The 24721-nt window shown below is 36.9% G+C and overlaps 1 protein-coding gene across 1 annotated transcript; it reads right to left on the minus strand.

Moving 5' to 3' along the window:
• Window positions 1-5756: 5756 nt before the first annotated feature.
• On the minus strand, window positions 5757-19569 carry LOC140141908 (uncharacterized). The gene is made up of 7 exons (XM_072163785.1): window positions 19322-19569; window positions 18342-18443; window positions 17043-17089; window positions 12268-12529; window positions 11431-11565; window positions 10963-11042; window positions 5757-6462 (listed from the first exon to the last, which is right to left on the minus strand). Exons 2-7 carry the CDS (start codon window positions 18425-18427, stop codon window positions 6308-6310), a joined length of 765 nt encoding a protein of 254 aa, XP_072019886.1. The 5' UTR covers window positions 18428-18443; window positions 19322-19569; the 3' UTR covers window positions 5757-6307.
• Between the last annotated feature and the right edge of the window lie 5152 nt (window positions 19570-24721).

A 24721-nucleotide genomic window follows, 5' to 3' on the forward strand; every position in this document is an offset into this window, starting at 1 on the left:
GGTGCACTAGTACTAATAAAATAATAAGCGGTCTCTATCTGTCTGTCCGGCTATGCGTTCCGCGGCTTGACGCATCGATCGATATTTCGGATATGGATAGGTAACGGGAAAAGCATGTTGACCGGGTGGGTTCAAAGGTCATCGGAGGTCAAAGGTCAAAATTCCAAACTTTGTCCGATCGGGCCCAAACTTGGTAGGTGGGGTCCTTGATACGAGGGGAATATATGCCCAAAATAAAATCGAGGTCAACCGAGGTCAAAGGTCATTACGGAGGGGTCAAATTTCAAACTTTGTCCGATCGGGCTCAAACTTGGTGGATGGGATCCTTGATACGAGGGGAATATATGACCAAAATAAAATCGAGGTCAACCGAGGTCAAAGGTCATTACGGAGGGTCAAATTGCAAACTTTGTCCGATTGGGCTCAAACTTGGTGGATGGAATCCTTCATATGAGAGAAGCATGAAAAACATTATATGGAGGTCATCCGAGGGCAAAGGTCAAAGGTCATGCATTTCAAACTTGGTCCTACCGGGCTCAAACTTGGTGGGTGGAATCCTTGATATGAGGGAATATATGTGCGAAACAAAATTGAGGTCAACAGAGGTCAAAGGTCATCTAGGGGCTAAATTTAAACTTTGCCCTATTGTGCTTAGACTTGATATGAGGGAGCATGAAAAATTACATCGAGATCATCCGAGTTCAAAGGTCATCTGGGGTCAAAAAGTGTGTCTATCATGCAGATGGTGCCCTAATAGCTACAGGGCTATTACAGCTGCAGGTGCACTAGTACTAATAAAATAATAAGCGGTCTCTGTCTGTCTGTCTATCTGTCTGTCCGGCTATGCGTTTAGCCGTGCTTGACGCATCGCGCTGAAATTTCACATATAGATAGGTATCGGGAAAGCATGTTGGCCATGTGGTTTTGAAGGTCATCGGAGGTCAAGGTCAAAGGTCAAAATTTCAAACTTTGTCCGATCGGGCCTAAACTTGGTGGGTGGATTCCTTGATAGGAGGGGAATATAATGCGCGAAATAAAATCGAGGTCAACCGAGGTCAAAGGTCATAACGGAGAGGTCAAATTTCAAACTTTGTCCGATCGGGCTCAAACTTGGTGGGTCGAAACCTTTGTATGAGGGGAGCATGAAAAACATATGGAGGTCATCCGAGGTCAAAGGTCAAAGGTCATGGATTTCAAACTTTGTCCTATCGGGTTCAAACTTGGTGGGTGCAATCCTTGATACGAGGGGAATATATGCGCAAAACAAAATCGAGGTCAAAGGTCATGTAGGGGCTCAATTTAAACTTTGCCCTATTGGGCTTAAACTTGATAGGTGGAATCCTTCGTATGACTGAGGGGAGCATGAACAAAATTGCACCGAGGTCATCCGAGTTCAAAGGTCATCTGGGGTCAAACAGTATCGCTATCATGCCAGTGCTCTCACAGCATCAGGGCTCTCACAGCCGCAGGTGCACTAGTAATGATAAAAAGCAAGAGATTGTTCATTTATGAAGTAGAAGGTCCAAAGTTATATAAAGATATGGAGGCATTTGGCCCCTATTTTGACATTTTTAAAATCCTTGTGACCAGGTGAGTAATTTGGTATGCCTTCCAACAAGATTGGAGCATTGGGTAAACCCAAAATGCCTTCACGTTTTAAAATAAACAATGGACATTATATTTCATGCGTGGAAACTCTCCTGCTTTTATCAAAAAGTGCACAATGATTCAGCTTAGCAGATGTAAAAAGGATCTGTTTTTTCATATGAAAAATTGACAAAATGGAAGAAAGCAGAAGTGCTATCTTCAGTAGATAGCAATGCTATCGTCAGTAGATAACAATGATATCTACAGTAGATAACAATGATATCTTCAGTAGATAACAATGATATCTTCAGTAGATAACAATGATATCTTCAGTAGATAAGCAATGACATCTTCAGTAGCTAGAAGTGATATCTTTAGTAGATAGCAATGCTATCTTCAGTAGATATCAATGCTATCTTCAGTAGATATCAATGCTATCTTCAGTAAATAGCAATGCTATCTTCAGTAGATAGCAATGCTATCTTCAGTAGATAGCAATGCTATCTTCAGTAGATAGCAATGCTATCTTCAGTAGATAACAATGACATCTTCAGTAGATAACAATGACATCTTCAGTAGATAAGCAATGATATCATCAGTAGAAAGCAATGATATCTTCAGTAGCTAGCAGTGATATCTTTAGTAGATAGCAATGCTATCTTCAGTAGATAGCAATTCTATCTTCAGTAGATAGCAATGCTTTCTTCAGTAGATAGCAATGTTATCTTCTGTAGATAACAATGCTATCTTCAGTAGATAGCAATGCTACCTTCAGTAGATATCAATGCTATCTTCAGTAGATATCAATGCTATCTTCAGTAGATATCAATGCTATCTTCAGTAGATATCAATGCTATCTTCAGTAGATAGTAATACTATCTTCAGTAGATAGCAGTGCTGTCTTCAGTAGATAGCAATTCTATCTTCAGTTGATGGCAGTGCTATCTTATGTAGAAAGCAACTCTATCATCAGTGTATAAATTTGTTGTTTTCAACAATTTCCGACATAATGTCATAATTCACACATTAAAAGGGCATTTTGTGATCCACAGCATCATCCCCCACTTTTCTCAAAAAAAGTTGAGATTTTTATACCACTGTAAACCTCTGGCTTCATAATGTTTATGTACAAAAAATTTCTTGCAGATTAATTTGTTTAGCAAAGATATTGTGAAATTTGAATTACAACACACTGTCTATGGAGCAGTGTAATACACATAATCATGCACAACTCGCAAACGGAAAATCAGAACCAACTGAAATTTTGGGAATAAACTTATTTTGTGGATATCTACTGAAAAATGTCATAAAAAGAGGATGCTAGGATCACAAAATACTCCTTTAAATACCGCATAGAACTCCACATATACAGCCAAAATAGCCAGTGGGGTTTCTTTCACTTTAATGTTATTTCTGCTTAAAATGAGCAGAACCCCTTCCTGACAGTTATTACTAATATTACTTCAACATTTTGAGTAAAGAATAACAAAATTAAATTTGATGGAATTTGTACATTATGGCTTTAAGGGGGTACTACACCCTTTGATAAATTTGTGACTATTTTTGCACTTTACTCAAAAACTAATAACACACTGGTAACAAAAGTTATGTATATTATAGGGGCAAGGAATCCAATTACAACACTGGAATTTCAGTGACCCAAGACAAGCGGTTCGTTATTTATGATAAGAAATGAGGTGCCGCTAGGATGTACCTCTTTTCCTACTATATATACTGAACCGCTTGTCTTGGGTCACTGAAATTTCAGTGTAGTAATTGGATTCCTTGCCCCAATAATATACATAACTTTTGTTACCAGTGTGTTTTCAGTTTTTGAAAAAATTACAAAATGGTCACAAATTTACCACAGGGGTGTAGTACGCCCTTAAGGGATCAGGAAATAATAGGCAGCCAAAAGACCATTATGAGAAGCCTAAAGATCAACTTTATGCATTGACCATCCTGTAGAGGGCTTACACTGACTTTCTAATCATTATGGAACCAGGAAATAATAGGTAGCCAAAAAGCCAAAGTCACATTTTGACCATCACCATAGAGGGCTGCCATAGACTATCTAATCAGCTCAGAGAGTGCTTTATTAGTCCTAAGGGACCAGAAGTTACCAGGAAATAATGGCACAAACAATAGGCAAAATTCATGCTCAGACCATCCTGTAGAGGGCTCACACTGAATCTTTAAAACAGTGCAGAGAGTGTTGTACATCCAGGAAAGGACTAGGGCACAATGGCCTAGTTCATGCATGCTTATTTGATATCTAAAGTAAACTTCCTTGTTATTCTATATAATTATTTATATTTCGTACATTACACCTTTCAAACTACATTAATAATAGATGACAAGATAACATTAAATTGTACCATATTTTTTTTGAGTAATTATTATTTTTGGTTTAAATTTATTGTCACACATAGTCCTATGTTATTTTTTAATACAAATTTGATACAAGAAGACAACTTGGAAATAAATGAACAATAAATATTGGCATAGATTTTTTGTCCTTCACGTACGGAATTGGAAAATGCTATGATGCAGTATTATTTTATAGATAAATACTGGAACTTCTCAACTTTCTGGTTCTGTATAACAATGATTTTTGGTTTCCAGTTAACGGAAACCAAAATCCGGTTCACGGAAGACTGCCACTTGTCAACAGAGAACAAGCAGAACAAGGCAGTCTTCAGTGAACGGCTCTTTTCAGAGCCACCAAATCTTAAAATTTAGCAGATATGTGAGATCTGCTTGTTCTCTGTTGACAAAGGGTAGTCTTCAGTGAACGGCTCTTTCCAGAGCCATCAGTAGGCAAGGGGAGGCCTACATGTCTCATTCTCAGGTACTTTGTACTGAAGAAGTCAGAGCTACACCTGACGAAAGCTTGACAGTTCTGAACTTGTCCGATGATAGCAAGCCTGCTAAAAAAACACTAATTGTTATGAATTTCCATCATAAAAACCCTATCCCACAATTTGGTTTCCAGTGCTGGGTTTTCATGTCTCAGATTTGATTTACAGGTTCAATTAGATGAACTGTAATAGGTGTGAAACCCCTTTCTGTGATACTTAATCCAAATGCCCCATGACAAGTTATTTGCTAGCAAATTCTGCAGCAAATTTGCAAAACCTTCAAACTAAAATCAAAATAAATTCCAATTAAGATGCTCAAGCAGGCCAATTTGATTTAATGAAGCCAAGAATCTGAAACTTGAAAAGGCCCATTGCATCTGAGAGTACAAAATCTGAGGGACGACACCTTGATCACCCAGTTTAATCACATTGTCACATGACTATAATGAATGCTGACATTTTGTGATCTTATATTGCAATTAGATATGTACAAAACTCATGAGCAACACATTTTGGCTTTTACAAATAACCATGTTATTTCCATTTTAAAATGATAACAAGTTTATTGCCAGAAATTTGGATGAAAACATTAATAATTACGATTTGCTATGTAAATTTGCCCTCCATGTTTATAATATGTGACACAATGTGGACCATGGAGGCCAAAGGAGACATTATTAAAAATTGAGTTACTATAATTATTACCTTATACAAACATTAGGCTATCATATACTGCAATGTCAAATGTTCAGTAACGTCAAAGCTCTAGCAAACTTGGTTCTAAAGTAATAAAGTTTTGTGATGTCTATTTTCTTATGTTACTAGTATTTTATTGTTTTTGGTTCCATATTTTTGCCTCCAATTTCAAATTTGCCACCTTCAGATTTTGTCACATATGTATGTTTTTAAATTGTTTGGATGAGGCTGCTGTTGTCTGATTGGCGATGTGTATAAATATGTGATGACGTGATGGTTCAAATATGAGGGCGCTGTTACTTTTCCTCATCCCTCAGCAGTTAATTGTGCATCACCTAAACCTAAATAAACATTGACCAACTGAGGGCATCAGTCCCAGGCGTCAGTATAATCGAATCATACCGGCAAATTTGATGCCGGGCTTTGATGAGTGGTCACATGCTATGCCCATTGCAATAAAATTGAGTGGCCCAGTATAAAAACGGCCCATGGCATATTTTTCGCCATTGGGAGAAATCGGCACTGTAAATGTACGAATGTTCAACAAAATACATAAGAAATTTGATGCTTACAAGATTAAATTGACAACATTCCCGAGTTACATTCATGATGTGTTATGTTTGTATGGATGACCTTTGATGACCTTTGACATTTTTCAACAGCACCCTCTATTTTTCAAAAATGTGCCATGGGCCGTTTTTATACTGGGCCACTCAATTGTCACACAACCATTTGAAACATAATGTATAATCGTGGCCCAAACCACAATTTCAGTTGCTGGCCAGTCACAGTCATTTGAAATGTATGTATAATCATGACACAAACCACTATATCAGTTGGTGGCCAGTCTTTGATGATTGGTCACACGCTATTGCAATAAAATTGTCACACAATCACATGAATGTAATGTTATAATCATGGTCCAAACCACAATGTCAGTTGGTGGCCAGTCACAATCATATGAAATGTAATGTATAATCGTGGCCAAAACCACTATATCAGTTGGTGGCCAGTTTTTGATGATTGGTCACATGCTATGCCCATTGCAATAAAATTGTCACACAATCACATGAATGTAATGTATAATCGTGGCCCAAACCACAATTTCAGTTGGTGGCCAGTCACAGTCATTTGAAATGTAAATCATGACACAAACCACTACATCAGTTGATGGTGGCCAGTCTTTGATTGAGAACAGCTTGATTTGCGTATTTCTCGCTGGATGAGAGTGGGAAGGTGTTACCGTTGTATTCTGGTGATCTGCAGTCTGTGTAGTCATATTCAAATGATGAGCTGTCTACACTGGTATGCTTAATCACTGAAAAAAATAACATTTAAAGATATTTTATTGAAACATGCTAAAGATAAGGAAGTAATAACCATAATATGAATAATTCTGTCATTGTTTAGAATATGTCGCGCTTTTTCAGACATAACAAGGGCACTTTATTGCATTAGAATAATGTGCCCTCGTGTGATGCGTTTGGACCAGGCCTTGCAGACATTTCCACTAACCCGCCGGGTATAAAATTCCACTTGCCCATCGTAATTGGGATTGCATGCTGCCATATTTGCACAGATTGTGATTAGCACCTTTGATATTGGTCATTGTGTTTTAGCCTGTTCGATATTTGGAAAGGGGAAATGTAAAAATTGTTTATTTTTGCAAACTTTTTGTGTTATTTTGTAAGAGATGAATGTGACAGTTATGAATGAGGTTGATATATTTGCATCGATAATATGGCAGGAATTGTGGAAAATCTAAACATTTTGCTTTTTGGACCTTGGAATATCCCTTGCAAATATTCCTCAGTTCTCCAAAGGCAAAATGTTTAGATTTTTCATAATGCCCTCTAAATAACCGATGCACAGTTATTATTAACCTCTAATTAGTAAATATCAAAGGTAGCCTTTGGATACATCATGTTTTGCATCTGAATTCATGTTATTTTTAGAAGCTCATGCCAATGATGCTGTAAAGGAAGCTATATAGGAAGTATTTCTTGTTCAATCCAAACAATACAACCCACGATACCAGGATATGACAGTATTGGACCTCTGACTTGCATTTGCTGGCTATTAAAAAATGGATGAAAAATTTAAGTTTTTAAAATTTTCCAAAAAAGAACTTTTACTAAAGTTACTTGGGTAGTAACTGACTCTGGCATAACAGAATACCAAATTATCTGAAATTTTCCTGGTTGGATTATCAGCATCCCAGCAAACAAAACATTTAATACAGAAAACATTTTTAGGTTGAGTTATTAGGGTATAAAATGTTTTAATGACATTCAAGAACATTTAGAAAGTATGTTGCAAAACATTCTAAGGTATAGCTATTTAGGTGTTGACAAAATATTTTGCAAAAATGTTTGCCAAAAATATTTTATAATAACATTCTGACAACATTTTTACAATGTTGTAGTTTTTTTTTTAATGTCAAGACATATTAAGGTATAACAGCTGTATACTTTTATCATAACAGTAAGGCCAAAAAAAGATTGTTTGCTTGTCCTCCACAATTTTTTAAGAATTGGGTGGGTCGGTCGGGATTTTTTAAAAGATTTTTTTTAAAGGTCAAAGTCAAAACTTTATGCCTTTAATTAGCTTAAAGGAGTATTTCGTGATCCTAGCATCCTCTTTTTATGACATTTTTCAGTACATATCCATGAAAAAAGCCTATTCCCAACATTTCAGTTGATTCCGATTCTGCGTTTGCGAGTTATGCATGATTATGTGTATTACACTGCTCCATAGACAATGCGTTGTAATTTCGTTCTGGTGCATCAGAACGAAATTCAAAATTTCACGATATCTTTGGTAAACAAATTAACTGCAAGAAATATTTTGTACATAAACATTATGTAGCCATAGGTTTCCAGTGATATAAAAATCTCAACTTTTTTGAGAAAAGTGGGGGATGAGGCTGTGGATCACGAAATGCCCTTTTTTTTTTTTTTTTTTTTTTTTTTTTGTTGAAGTTTTTTATTCCCTGTTTTTTAATAAATAACCCAAATAGTTGTGAATTGGGATATTTCTTATGTTTACCACTTCTGAAAACAGTTTAGAAGTGTGTAGAAACTGTAAAAAAACTTTTCAGGATGTCAAAAATGTTGAATTTCTGGAATTTCTAAAATTAGGGTCGGTATTCATTTGTACAGTAAAACAAAAAAAAAACCTTTCAGGTTTTCCAGATTAGGGTCAGTCGGTGGAGGACAAGAAAATAATCTTCTTTTTTTTGCCTAAAGCTGATGGGTTGTGGCTAGATAGCAGTTAACCTACTTTTGAACCTACACATTTCCTGGAATGTTAATGTTTTAAAAACATGTTCATGACCGTTATATAATCTGACCTATAAATGCTGTTAAAATATTTTGACCGAAACCAAAACCAGTACATGTTTATCACTGTTTAATATAACTCTTTTGTATAATCTCTTTTTTTTTTGCTGGGATAGCCTTAAAATAGGCTAAAATGTAAAAAAAAATTCATTATACATTTTTTTTTTTTCAAAACCGATTTTTAGCATATTTGTAATACTTACACATGTTCCAACTTAAATCTATGAGTAAACTGTCAAATTCGCCCTATTTGTAGTAAAACGGGATGATTTTCTGTTGGTCTGACATATTATCATCATTTTTCAGATTATGATAATATGTAGGAGCGATCGTAAATCATAGTCTCCTATGAATCCAATTTGGCATGCTCCCTCCACAGCGTAACCAAACTGGCTGCGTAGGAGACTAATTTTGAGGCTGCACTCGCCATCCTCATCCAAAACGTGCAAGATATTTTGAGTGATAGAAGTGAAGTTTATGATGTTGTTTCTTTGCAAATACCCAATGTTTTTCGCATTCAAATGTATTGGGAACTATCATTTTGGAAGAAAAAAGAAATCTAAAAATTTAAAAAGATTGTACATTAAGGCTTTAAAAAACATTGGCTACATTGTACATCAAGTTCAAGTTTCAGTCTCATAGGCGGCGGAAGCAGGGAAAGGGGGCAATGGGGCACCCCCCTAAATTTTTGGGGCGATAATTGCCCTGTGCATTTTCCTTTTTAGCACGAAAAACACTATGTTTTGAAAACATTATGTTTTGGGCAATTTGGCAGATTTGCTAGCTATTTTATGGAATCTTCTCCTTAAGGTTGGTCTGGACCATGGAATTATGGAAAACATTTTAGCCTTTTAACTGTGAGGTTTCAGAGAGTGTGTGGTTCCCAGTAGTTTCTCTCCCTATGGATAATATAGGTATACGGCAGGCCCGTAGCCAGCCCTCCGAGTTAGGGGGTTCGTTTTTGCAGATTTCTGTTAAGTGTAATTGATGAGTAATGGCCGCGTAGCGGGCATCGCGGTGCAGGGGGGTGTCTGAGGGGGATGTTCCCCCCTCAGAAATGGGAGAATTTTGAAAAATGAAGTCCCAATTGAAGGCATTTGGTGCACAATTTTTACATCATTATCAGAAATAATATGGTTTCAATTTATTATTGCAAAGAGGCAAATTAGCACGGTTAAAACAAGAAAAAGTTGCAAATCAGGCATAGGGGTGTCTGAGCTGAAAAATGTAGTCCCAATTGAAGGCATACATGGTGCACCATTTGTACATTATTATCAACATATTGGTTCAATATATTACAGCAAAGACGCAAATTAGTGCGATTAAAACAAGAAAAAGTTGCAAATCAGGCGCAGGGGGGTGTCTGAGGGGGATGTGCCCCCTCAGAATTGGAAGAATTTTGAAAAATGAAGTCCCAATTGAAGGCATTTGGTGCATTATTTTTACATTATTATCAGGAATAAATGGATATATTACATGTATAGCAAAGAGGCAAATTAGCTCGATAAAAACAAGAAAAAATTGCTAATCAGGTGCGTTATTTCATCACAAATATTATCAATTAGGCCTACCTTATTTTCCTATGTTATATCACTGATCACTCCCTTCATCTCTGAACTATTAAGCCCGGGAACTAAGCTTTCTCGTTATCGCTTTTTTGCACACCAAATAATGTTTAAAAAATCTTCAAATCTAGATGAGACAAAGAGGCAAATAATGACTCTGTTGTATTTATAGCATTAAATTAAGTCATAGGCCTACATAAACTGGGCGTCGGGGGATTTTTCAAATCGTCCCGCTATAAATCTGAGCCTAAAATTAATAGGAAAATTCGCGCGAAGCGCGAGAAAAATAACAATTTTTGTGCTAAAATGGCCATTTCAACCACATTTCCCATGTTCTCCTTTTTTGTGTCAAAATTTTAGGGGGTTCGATCGAACCCCTCGAACCCCCCCTGGCTACGGGCCTGTACGGTCTGTAACACAGACTATGTGGCCTATGGTGACGTACTGGTATCATGATACGACTGAATGCCAAATCACAGAATGAAGTTTTCATGCAGGCGGTACATAAAAACCATAGCATCAGTGGCAGCGCTACAAGGGGGGCAAGGGGGTATTTTTCTTGCCCCCCATTTTGAGGCAAAACTCCCAAAATCACGTAAATTTCCACTTTTTGCCAATTTGCCCCCCTGAAATTCACTTTGCCCCCCCAATGTTTTTTGAAAAAATTTCCTTGCGCCACCACTGCATAGCATATCACACTAAATTAGTGCCATATTTCATTAACTAATTGCATTAAGGTCTCAAAACTTTGTGAATATATAGAGTTTCATTCATAAAATTTTGAAAGTTATATAACTCATTTTACCCAAAAATCGTCATAAGACAGCATGTCAAAACACCAACAATATTTTTATTTTCCTTAAACATGTTTTAAAAATTGAGAGTTGAGAGTTAGCAAGTTTCTATACAAACCTGATGGGTATTTAGGTCGAGTAGGTAAGTTCGCATCTATCTCCACATAATCTTCTGAATCTGTGCTCAATGTGCTCACCCTGTAATAAAATAACATAATACAAATTGTCTATCGTTTTGCTTCTAATTCTCAAACTTCTAAGGTCAATTTCAAGTTTATTTGTTTTTTCATCTCAATTAACATCAATGTTATAAAAATGGAAAATGCTTGATAACGAATATATTATGATTTGGAGTTTTCATATACAGAACTCTGAAGAACTCTGACTCTGAAGAAGTATGTCGCCCAAGACATACGAAACTGTCAGGTCAGTGTCAAAAATTTTGGTTTTGTATATGAAAACTCCAAATTATAATTATCTACAAGCCTGATGAATTGCACAATCGGTCTTTCTGCAATTTTTCAATGGGATTTTCTCAATTTTCAGATTGATCGGGGGAGACATCACTGACAGTGTGGCATCTTACCTTGTATCTCTGACTTGTGTAGTCTCTGTGGCTTTATTGTGATGTTTACAAGCAAAGAACGCATGAACCGCAATGATTAATGCAAGTGATATTCCTATAACAGCACCTATAACAGCACCATACTTGGAGAGAATTCTGCAGAGAAAGAGAATCAAATATTTTAAGAAATGGGGCTCTTCTAGGTGAAGTCCATGTACCCCTTTATTGAATACATGATCTTAATCTCCCACATAGGGAGTGTAGATTTCAAATGGAGTCATCCATTCAGGTTACCTCATTTGAAATTCTCACTCCATGTATGGAAGATAGAGGGCATGTCTTCCACATGTCTTAGGTCTTAGTTTTACAGACACCCCAGTACAGCAGAGTTTATTCTACAGACTATATTCACACCTGAAAGTCAAGTTTGATATTCAACTACCATCTCATCAAGATTTTTTCTAGCATTAAATTTGGCACGGTAGGCATGATGTTTTGATATTTTCCACATCTTAATAAAAAGACAAAAACATTTGATAAATAACTGAACTCTATCGCCTACATGTTGCTTGTGTCGGTTTCTAAGCCCATGGTCAACAACAACCACTTCCTACACGGCTTCCTACAACTCAGATTTAGTCTAAACTGCTACAAACACTGACATATTAATTTATTTCATATATATTTCCAGGTCTTAGTTTTACAGGTCTTAGGTCTTAGTTTTACAGGTCTTAGTTTTACAGGTTTTAGGTCTTAGTTTTACAGACACCTTGTTTGGTAGCCTAGATATGGGGTAAGATTCTGCAACTCAGATGGCACATCCCACCAAAAAATAATTTGAGCCCCCAGGTTACTTACTTTGTGAGCAAATTCACAGTGGTTTTTGACGTTTCTTCACAGTCACAATCTACATGATATTCATAACAATCTGGAGAAGTTCCATTGCATTTTCCAATGTCAATTGTCAGATTTTGATTTCGACATGATTTTAGGCTTTCGGACATACAACACCGCCAATCGTTTTTGCAAGGTATGTCAATTGGAATATGATAATTACAAGTAGGAAGTATGGTGGTTGAGCAGTCTGGAGTTTGGAAATACTCACTTGGTGTGAACACTCCTGTAAATTATGTACAGAAAAAAATTGATCAGGAAAGTATTTTTCCTCCCTTTCTCTTTTTCCTCCTCTTTTTGCAAAATGATCGGGGGTCACCTCTGCCCCCCCAAGATGTCGAGTCATATCACAAATTTTTGGCTTTTTCAATCTAAAAGTTTTGCACTATAATATTGCCAAAATGGCTTCATGTCTTCATTTTGCAAAAGTTTCTCACTTCTGAGGGGCACATCCCCCTGCGCTCCACTGCGCAAGTGCGATGTGATGGCTGCTTCATGGCCAATTTATTTTATATATTACAGACCCCCTGATTATTAGCCCGGTCAAAAAAATATCCTGAGTATGCGCCTGGTCTTAGCAAGCTACCTGAATGCCCATCATTTTAGCAGTTTGCTCCTATAGCAGCACCGAATCTGCTCCTGGGACAGGCAAGATTACTGCATTTGACAGATACTGAAATCTTAAAATAATGCCTGTTCAAATTGGACAAATTGTCAATGAACTCAAAAACAACAAACATGGGAGACAACACTTTTTTGTGGTGGTCATGTTCTATACCAACAGAGAGATCATTTGGTTTATTTATAAAGAATATCCTCTATGGGATTTCTTAAGTATCTCACACCAAAGAAAAATGCCCTGACACCAGACACAACCATAATCTGCGCGTATTTAAAGGCACATTATTTCTTATGACGTTATTAGCACTATAGTAATCTAACAACTTCTAGATTCCATGGGAAAGTGACCCATGACCCGGACAAGACCATAATCCGCAGCCATTTCCGGGCACATGTTATTCCCTATGATAAATGCCCCAAAGCCAAACATGACCATAATTTGCGCTAATTAAGGGCACAAGTTACCATATACCATTGTTCATCATCCCTGGGGTTCATCATATTTCTAATATTTGCTAATTAGCACTATATATCTTATACCATAGGCCTATAATTGAGCCCAAAAAGGTCCCAAAACGCAGACAAAACTATCACGCGCTAATTGAAAGGCCATCGCCATATGGAATCATTATCGTGTGTATTTTATAACACTCAATTCAATACTTTACGCATATTTCAAATAATGACCATGTCATTTGCCATGATTTGTCATAAATGCATATAATTAATGCAGAATATCATTGAAAGCGAAAAATAACTGCATGTATGCGTCTTCGTTTATGGACATGAAAAGTTTTGCTTCAATCATTTCATGTATTTATTTCCGATAGGTACAGTTAATTGGTATGTATTTACCACAATGCCTAGGAAACTGTTGACATACATGTACCAGGCTTATGTCTTTAACTTCAACAACCATTTTTGATTTGTTTTTGTTTTTGTTTTTGATTATGCAGTAAACCTGGTAGACAGTGGTAAAGTGCTTTTTCTTTAACTTTGGCTACTTTTTGATTTTATGATAAAGTGCCTACTTGACGCCAACAGAAACATTCTTTTTTGTCGAATTATTTAGCTTACATATTTTCAGACTTTAGAATTTGCTATGAATTCAAAGTCATATCAAACTTATTTTGAACTTGTTGACTTATTACCTTATTTCTATACGTCTGGTTCTCCTTTCCATTGTGAACCATTTTTCTCCAGTGTTTTGTGCTGGGAGACATCTTTAGTTTAACACGCCCGCTCTATGCATTGTTTAAGGCTCAAGTCTATACAATTGAAAACTTTTAGACTTAAGGGCTGGGGTATGAACGTTTGGACAGTATTTATTTTGGGACATTAGAGCACATCAGACATATCGAATTGCATTCTGAATACGAAGAATGTCATTCTGATATCAAATAATTTTGATTTTTTGAAATTAGCAATTTGATACACATTTTATGGCAAATCATTAAAATTGATATTTTTGATATTTAACAGTACTTGAAGTAAACTTTATAAATCTGATGATTTATACTTAAAGTGTATGTAGGTGGGATGAAAAGCCGACGATCAATTGAAAATTTTGACCTTTAGTATTGAAGATATGGATTTTTTCCCCAAAACACCAAAAAAATTAGGTCTTTTTGGGAAAAAATCCATATCTTCAATATGAAAGGTCAAAATTTTCAATTGACCGTCGGCTATTCCTCACTGCTACATACACTTTAAGAATATATCATTAGATTTATATAATTTACTTCGAGGACTGATATATATAAAAAATGTGAAAAATATCAAATTTTTATAATTTGTCATAAAATTTGTATTATATTGTGATTTTCAAAAATGAAAATTATTTGATATCAGAAAGACATGCTTCAGATTCAGAATGCAATTCGATAGGTCTGAGGTGCTCTCATGTCCCACAAAAATACTGTCGAAACGCAATAAACGCTCATTTTGGATCCCTTAAACTTGAATGCAAAATTATAATCACTTGCTGACTTGCGAGTTATCTTTAGTGTCCCCACTTGTTATGATAAACATGTTTTATTAAACATGTTAAGCCATTCCATTAATTTCCATCAATTAAGCCTGCAAGGCTTGATAATCTTTACTTCAATTCTTATGTTATGCATGAATTGAAGTTACCTCATTTCGTGAACATTTTGACATTTATTGTGATATTTCTGTATACACAATTGTAAGCTTTTAGACTTAAACTTGGAATTCACAATTATAATCACTTGCTGACTTGCGAGTTATTATCTTATCTGTGTACCCACTTGTTATGATAAACATGTTTTATTAAACATGTTAAGCCATTAAATTCAATTCAATTAAGCCTGCAAGGCTTGATTATATTACTTCAATTCTTATATTGTTATGCATGAATTTGAAGTGAACATTTGACATTTATTATGATATTTCTGTTTCAAATGATTAACTTGAAAACGTTTAACGCTCTGATAAAACATTTAATGTTTGTGTTAATTTAAACCGCATAATTTAGCATTAAACATGTTTTCAAAGTTACGTAAAACTTATAACCAATTGATTATTCTTACTTTCCACTAAAACCTGTAAACTTATACATGACTCACTGTTACTTTACTTTCACTTAACATGTACATTTATTGGGCGTGGAGGGTGGGTTTTTCAATAGAAGTTGATCTCTCGATGATAAAACATGATATGAATGAGTCAAAACACCCGCCTGCATTTGACCAGCTACAATTATGCCAAGTGATTGGTTGTATCATAGCAACAACAAAACCCTTTAACAAAACCATTATGATTGCATCAAAACCCTGCACCTGTTTTTACATGGGTGAACGCATATCTGAAATCACTGATGTGCGTAACTCCCAAGTGGATCAATGGCTTAACCCATATTATACACAAGGGTAAAAAACCCATTTATACGCCTGGCCAAAAATTTTCTCCCCATTGACAATCTGGTTTTAATTCGACTTCGCTTAATTAAACGCCATTCTGTGAACTTAAAACAAGACTAGGCCAATAAATTAAGGCAAGAGCAATTATATATTGACTGAACCCTCAGAAGGAGAAGATTGCAGGGTTGAATTTTGGACAGGCAGTATTGGTGAAAATGACAGGCACTTGTCAAATTGTAGCTAACTAGAGTTAATACCCGTATGCGTAAATGATTATTAAGCTCAATATGCCCATATGCATAACAGCAACATAGCCGGACCCACATGACCTTTGACCTGTTTTATGTCCTTTGACCTCGGATGACAATTAATTAATTAATGAATTTATTTATTTAACTGACCATTTCTTTCTTCAGTTAAAGGGTTAATGTATAGCCTAATACAATCACCAGCATAAAGTGGTATAGGTCTAAATCCTGGGGACTTTGATTTATCATAGCCTGATTCCTCAGTTTTATTTTACCAAGTTTAAGCTCAATCCAGCTGATAGTGTACTGTTTCACCCCATTGACCCCTTATGACCTTTGACCCTGGATGACCTATTGGATGACCTTTGACCTCAGATGACATCACTTATTTACCGGTAATTAACTACATCAATTAATAAATATATTTTTATTGTTTTACTGACTAACTTGCTTTCTTCCTTCATTTAATGGGTTAATATAAAACCCACAGTGGAAGACATTGGCTTGATAGCAAGAGTTGGTATATTGTGCAAGGCCTATACATGTATCAGCATGATCAGAACATATCATCAGAGCTATTTATAGATTAACAGAGAGGGCATTCAGGGTGCAATATACCATACTGTGGATTTTGGATAAAACAAACAAAATATCACAATTTCGCCGATTTTGAGCCCAATCCTTTACCGATCTCAACCAAATGTGACCTCCGCATTCCCCTCGCATCAAGGAGTCCACCCTCCGAGTTACAGCCCAATTGGACCAAGTTTAAAATTTGACCTTTGACCTTCGACCTCCGATTTCGACCTAAGGTAGCTTACGACACTCCCCGTATTTTTCTACATCCCCCGTTCGAATTTGGCGAGGCTCGGATGAAAACTGAGGGAGCCTTTTACCAACACGCATACATACACGCAACATAAGGCAAATTATAGTAAGATACCCTGATTTGGATTCTTCTTAGAAGTAGCACTATTTAATATCTTACCTGCAGTGTTATCAGACTCATTTCTTGAACAGTCGCACCGACAATCACTGTAATGAAAATGTAGGTTTAAGGTGAAACTGTTAGTTAAAGGGGCATGGTCAGCAAGCATTGAAATAAGCGGGCGCGGGGAGCAAATTTACCCTCGTAAAGCCACCAATTGCTCCTGGTCCTTGTAAAATTCACATGAACCAGGAGCAATTTTCTAAAATAAATTGCTCCTGGTTACAGTTTTGCACTTGATGCAATCGTACTGGTATGCTGTATTGTATATGCAGAAAAGGATTTAATATTGAAAATTGCTCCTGTTTCTTCAGAAATTGCTCCTGGTTCACTGGGATTTTACAAGAATGTTCAAAACAAATTGCTCCTGGTTCCAGTCTACTTATTTCAAGGCTTGATGGTCAGATTTTTGAAACTAATGAGATAAGATGAAAGAAAATTGGCTATTCATTCATAATTGCTTTGATTGTGAATGTGTGCAGGCCTTGCTCCCCGGGGCCTCGCTCTCGCTCGCTCACCACCGCTCCGCCAAACTCAATTTCTAGTGAGCCATTTTCCACTCACTATAGAAACTAAATATCGCTGGCTGCAAATCACCCAAAATTTAATCTGATTTACATTCAAGTTTCAGCTTTTTCAATATGTATTCAATTTATGGTAATAAGTTAGTTAGCCGTTATCCCTGAAAACGAATGAGAGGGTGTCAACAGTGCGTTTAAGTGTGTATTGGTACAAATGATCTTTCAGACTAGAGAGTGATTTGACCACTAGAGAGTGATTTGACCATTCGCCTAGCATCATTCTAGCGAGTGATTGACCATGAGGCAAGAATACCAATCTTGTCTCAGGAGTGACCGCTCGCCTTTGAAATCTAGACGGCAAGGCCTGGTGTGTATCATTGAATCTGATTGGCTGATTTCATCTTGAGTTCCCCAGATTTATTAGAAACTTCTTATATTTTGTGATAAATACAGTACCTTAAGCCTTGTTTTTGACAGGATACTGCATGGTATATTGTACAAAAGTCAAAATTTTGATAAAAATTGAGGGTTGCTTCTTGTGCAAATCTTACAATATTTCTTTAACCCCCTTGACACTACTGGTCATCTAACAGCATTTCTGATTGGTTGATAACTTGAAATGCTCATTTCAATTGCCAATCATGACTAGGCTTTAAACTATTTATGGTCAAATTTGCACTTGTTGATGATGTTATTAATACCCTCCTTGATTGGTTCAAAATTGGACTCAATATTAATTTTGGCCAATCGGCAGGTAGTTCTCATAGGGTTAACTTACCATGTGTAGTCCCCATTTACAATTATTGCGTTGCTCCTTACTTGTACTAGTAGTAGGCTTGGTAATAGGTAATACTGGAAGATCATGATTAGTAATATTGATCTATATAGATAAAAATATAATATCAATGTGTTATGAAATTACTTAGGCCAAGAAAAATTGTTTGCTTGTCATCTAGCCATATTTTGAAAGCCAGGCAAAATGTTTGTAAATTTGATTACTTGTGCACCAAATTTTTACTGATTCAAAATTGTGACGTACAGCCTCTGAATCTGAGTAAACACTGGTATCTACTGTTACACAGTGGCGGTACCACGGAGAGGGGGGCATGGGGGAAATGCCCCCCAGTCAAAACTCTTGCCCCCCAGTTCCCCTGAGTGAAAACTCAAAATTACGATAATTTCCACTTTTTGCAGCAATTTTGCGCAAAATTGGTTGATTTTGCCCCCTCTGAAATTCACTTTGCCACCTCCCCTCATGCCCCCCCCAAAATTCCTGGTGGTTGCCACTGCTGTAACACAGATTTTTCATATGTGTGTCCTTATTTGCCATCATTTTTATAAACAAACCCCTACATGTAACCACCCCAAAGGTTTTATAATATCCATACACACAAACACACATACAACACCCTTTCATGCACACCCCCATGCGTGGGCATTTGAAGCGAGGACTTGTGGTACACATGTGTGTAAATGGGGTTTGTAATGGCATTCAAAGTGAGGACATTTTTAGCACATTCAACCTTGTCTGTAAACGCATGTAACATACAAAGTAAGATACTAGCCTATACCCCCTATAGGAAGAGTGTTATCCAATGCGCATACTCACAAAGCGAGGACTTGGATTTTGACCTCACTTTGTCAAATTGTCCTCACTTTGAATGTGAGAAACTATATCTTGTCATCGCTTTGAATGGCTCGGCGAACACACACCCCACAACCATACACATCAAGAAATAAGCAACAGAAGCAACTTACATTAATTATAGACTATATAATCCCGAGATATTTTCAGCTGATCTTTAGACAAAGCTGGCAGAAGTTCAAATGTTGGTATGATCAACAAAGTTCACCACAATTAACTTATTGTTATGTCTAAAAACAATCACTTTCCTAGTTATTTTTAATATTAGCAATGAGTCAGCCATTCGCACTCATGTGCGACTTAATTTTGATTTTTTGTATACATTATACTTCCTTGTCCTGTATTCCTTTTAATACATCCTCTGCATCTGTATCCCTTTACATCCTGTACATTTGCGACCTACTCCCACAAAATGAGCCATAAAAGTTGCCAGTGTACTATGTTTTAGCTTTCTAGTAGAAATCCTTACACCCCCTATGGAAGATGTGATCGTAACCCCAACACCCAACCCTGCTTTTTGCTATCGGAAGTTATAGAAAAAACGAAAAAGGAGAGAAGATGAAGAAAGAAGTCACTTGGCACCCTATGATTCAAACCTCAGACCCCCAGGCCCCCGCATATGCCAAGCACACGATCACAGACAACCGGTAGCTACATGGGTTACGCTGCCCCAGGTAGCAATTCTGTGATCATATAACACTTAGGGTGATTGTGTCATCGCAGACCCTGGGATTCACGCATGCACAGTGGTTTTCATCGTGGTATTTTATGACTGTTAGGGTTAACATAGGCTTCAATCTGGAAAAATACATGTTATCTAATCCTCCACATGGGGAGTGTGAATTTCAAATGGGGATTTGAATGGGTTGAAATTGAAATTCACACTTCCTGTGTGTGGGAGATTTATGATCATGTCTTCCATAGGGGGTGTGGATTTTAACTAGAATTGCCCATTGACGATATAGTCCAATAAACAATAAAAAAAATTCAATAAAACTAGGGCTGTTGTGCAGGGGGGTAGCCAGCTTTCTTGGTCGGGGGGGGGGGGAATAAAATTTCAGGGGCACAGCTGAAAAAATACAATGCAATCTTTTTGAGATTTCTAATATTTTAATGACTAACTTTTTAAGCTTATGACAATAGGCTCATAACCAGGGGGCTGAGGGGCAGCCACCCCACCCCCACCCCCCAAAAGTCCCCTTTTTTTGTCCCAAAAAGTCTCATTTGCGAGCATAGCGGGCAAAAATTTTGAACTGTTTCCCTTGTTGGTCATAGTTAAGTACCTGTAAGTATTTTTGTTATGTTATCATTTTTTAGGTGATATTAATGTGTGACCGGTTTATACAGAAAGTTCATTTTAAGGGTGGAACACCATGGTATTAGGGAATTTCCATTTGGTCATAATAAAGCAGAGAAGATATCTTCCCACAATGCATTTCTTCCCATTCAATTTTCTGTACTGATTTGCTATCTAGTGCAACGTGGGTCGATAGTGATAAAAAGTGCCTCAAGATTTTGCAAAATGTGTTTATTTCGTGATTACCGACCGTACTCACCAGCGTTCGACCCGGCTGGCCGGTAACTTTTTAGGTCAAGCCCGGCTGGCCGGTAACTTTTTGAGGCATATTTCGAACACTGGTACTCACATTTATTCTCAACATGAAAACAAATGAACCTCTACAAAGTAAAAGGAGTGTTATTTGCTGTATTGAGCTGATGTGTCACTGTCATGTTGCAAAGGCTTCTGGGAAGGGTAAGATATTTTCTCTGATAATAAAGTACCTGTAACTATTTTTGTCATGTTCTATTTTTTGCATTGTCACATAGCATAATGTTGAGCCTAATAAAAGGTCATGTAGAGGATAGGGATATCCTGTACATAACTACACTTGGAATTGATACACAATGATGATAAATAGGTCCAGGCCAATAACCCAGAAGAGCAGTGGCGTAGTCAAGGGGTGCGGGCAAAGGGGGCACCAGCCCACCTGTGAGAAGTCTTGCCCCCTCTTCCCTCCACCTGTGCGATGCTAGCCGCCCTGATATTTAAGATTTTAGACCTTTTTTGCAGTTTTTAGCCCATTTTTCACCATTTTTGTCAAAGCTTGCCCCCTTGAAAGTTGCCTTCACCCCTTCCTTTGCCCACCCTCTGAAAAAGTGCTGGCTACGCCACTGCAGACCAAGATCCAGCTTTTTGAGGGGGGATGCTAAAAATTGGTCCACCCTTATTTTATTGTGGTTGCCATTCTATTTGGAGCTAGGGAGTCACCTTTGGATTTGCATTATTTTGCAAATAAGGGGATTAAAATCTTCCATTTTCAATGTATCTGTCCCTAGATTTGCTCCTGCATGGTAAAGGTATTTCACAACCACTACCAGGCATGGCTGTTTGTTCACCCTGTACCTGCCCTAAGCATCATGGTAGAACAGTGTCTGAATAGCACAGATCACTTCTGGACCATAAAAGATTGAATCGCTTTTAATCATTTTTAATATTAATCATTTACCATTACTACGCCATGTGCAAGACCTTGGTAATTGAATTAAGCTCTAGATCAAATTTAGAAGAGCCCTGCAGGGCTATTAAGATCAAAATAGTTAATCATAACCCTATCCCTAGTCAGTTACCTAATATACCATTAATTTAATTATCTTCTTTCGCTGTGTGATGTTGTGGTATAGGCCTAGGAGTTGGTCTCGAAATCCGAAGGTCGGTGGTTCAAGTCTTGGTGGAATTTTATGATTTTTATTTTTGGTTAGGTTAGAGAAATGAAAACTACTTGAAATTTCAATTTATAAATTGGAAGTATGATATTTCCATTATAATAAATAGCTGCTCTATGGTATATCATCAAATCATGGTCCTGGACAATAAGTGGTGGTCAGTGACTGATACGTGCACCTAAATACGAAACTGCAAGTTATATAAACTAAAGCAATCTATAAAAAACAAAACAACAAAAGGTGACAACTTCCCATTACTTTCCTATTAAATCAAAACAAACTGTGAGCATTATACTGCACAACTGTCAATTTTTGAGTTGAAATTTTTTTGTGTTGAGACGATTTTTTAAACTACCCAGTTATTAGTTTCATGAGTTATTCGTACATAGACCTAGATGCATAACAGAACATATTTGTGCATTTTTATTTTTTTGTGGTTGCTGTGTTTAGCACAAAATTATTGTTCCATGAAAATGTCCTCTTTTACAGTATATAGTCACAGTGCAGTGAAGTAAACTAGGTCCATATGCAGGAAGATCCTGGTTTACTAAGTGTTTGTTGTTACTGTTACCGTGGTAACCCATTATTGTGATTAATTTTTTCAAACAAATTGACATGGATTTGGGCCACACTTCAATGATTTTGAACAAATTATTTGATACTGGTGGTTGTACTTGAACTTTGGGCATTACAAATTTTATAAACTTGTGGTTCAGCCAAAAGCAAAATAATGCATTTACATGAACCTGAATTTATATACTGACATAGCTATATGTATTTGAATGGGGCTTCAACTTCGTCAATACTGCTGTTTTCTTTGTTTTTTGCTAGATTTTTCACTTCAAAAATACCAAATGACAATTTGAATGCTGCTTGGGATCACTGAATGGGACTTTAAATCCTAAAATGTTGAACAATGAAATGATTTGAAACTTGTTTCTTTTCTTCATACATCATGATCATGTACATGTCTAAAAAAGGCACAGTGATTTATAATGCGCTACGCACAGGCACAATGCTTAGACATTGATCCACAAGCCTCAGCACACTTTACAGGTTGTCGCTGACCACTACCGCCTCACATTATTCCATAAACCATTAAAAAACAATTCAGGGACTTTGCTGCTTCAAGAGCCCACAACCTAGACATTCCACAAATAACCATCGCAACCAGGATCGGCTCCCCAAGTTTCGTACGGGTTATAACGAGACAAATTGGCAGTAAGTTGCTTGTCTGGGGAATTTCAAGCTAACTCAATTTTTCCAAGAGAGCGTACTAGGCACTGCCATGGTTCGAACCTGCAACATCTCACATCATTGTCGAACACCTTATTGATTGACCTAACTTGACTAACTCTAACATTGTTTCTGTCTTTTTCTTTTCTTTCATGTAATCTTGATGCTTTACTGACAACATTTGGCATACCAGGTAAGAATCAGTTATTCTTTTGTTAGTTTGTCTCCCAGAGGCGGATTTAGGTGGGTGCACCCGGCGTGTCCTAATTTTTGCAGAGGGGCGTCACGCCCCCTAATTTAAGCAGAGCGTTGCCTGACTTTGTGTGGGCGCTGAGCCACCGCAGCAACAGCGAGCTCGTGGCTCCCCCCGCCCTTTTGAAAATTCCTGGATCCGCCCATGTCTCCATATACCAATGTTTCAGCATTAGTCATATAGAAATACTAGAATGATGTAGGCCTATTATTTACAACAAATATTGATTGTCTCGAGACAGCAGGAAAGCACAACAACGCAAAGAATAGACTCCGCATTGCCCCCACGATCATGAGGACCATTTAATACACATAAGCTTATTTATAATAATTTCACAATCTCATAGAAATTAAGACTATATTGAGATAATAACAGATTTCATATCAATTAAACAAATTATATACATTGAGATGATTAATTGCAGCAAGCATTTGGAATTATTTATCATCTTCATATAAATCAATAAATACACAAATTATTGGAAAAATGTGTACAAGCCAACCATACAGGCTGGACAAACAAAAGTTGACTTCTGAATCACATTTAACCAAATTTCATCTTAAGCAAATCTTAAGCATATCTTAAACAGATACATCTTTGGATCAAACAGAGGATTGGATTGGAAAACAGCATTTTTAACCGCAATTAAATAATTAGAAATCTCCAAAAGAATAAACAATGCCAACACTAGCAAACGAACATTTTGTATTCAGCAAGATACGGCATCAATGCTTAAACCATTTACTGATATATAATCCACTGGTATTGACAACCAAGTAAATAAAGATACTCCAAATAAGCAACAAAGCATTTATAACCCTGGTATAAAAACGCAGCAGAAAGGGAGGAAAGCATGAAGGCAACCAATAGCCCACAATCAATCTACCGACGAGATTCTTCAGGTTTCGAAGAAACTCCGTAACACATTCAAACACCATAAAACGCAGTAGAAAGTGGAGACAATCTACAGACGAGATTCTTCAGGTTTTGAAGAAAATCCTTAACACATCCAAGCACCATAAAACGCAGTAGAAAGTGGAGGCAATCGGTCGACGAGATTCTTCAGGTTTTGAAGAAACTCCATAACACATTCAAACACCATAAAACGCAGTAGAAAGTGGAGACAATCTACAGGGGATTCTTCAGGTTTCGAAGAAACTCCGTAACATATTCAAACACCATAAAACGCAGTAGAAAGTGGAGACAATCTACAGACGAGATTCTTCAGGTTTTGAAGAAAATCCTTAACACATCCAGGCACCATTAAACGCGGTAGAAAGTGGAGACAATCTACAGACGA

This window comes from Amphiura filiformis, chromosome 20 (genome assembly GCF_039555335.1).
Source record: "Amphiura filiformis chromosome 20, Afil_fr2py, whole genome shotgun sequence".
In the NCBI taxonomy this organism is placed as follows: domain Eukaryota; kingdom Metazoa; phylum Echinodermata; class Ophiuroidea; order Amphilepidida; family Amphiuridae; genus Amphiura; species Amphiura filiformis.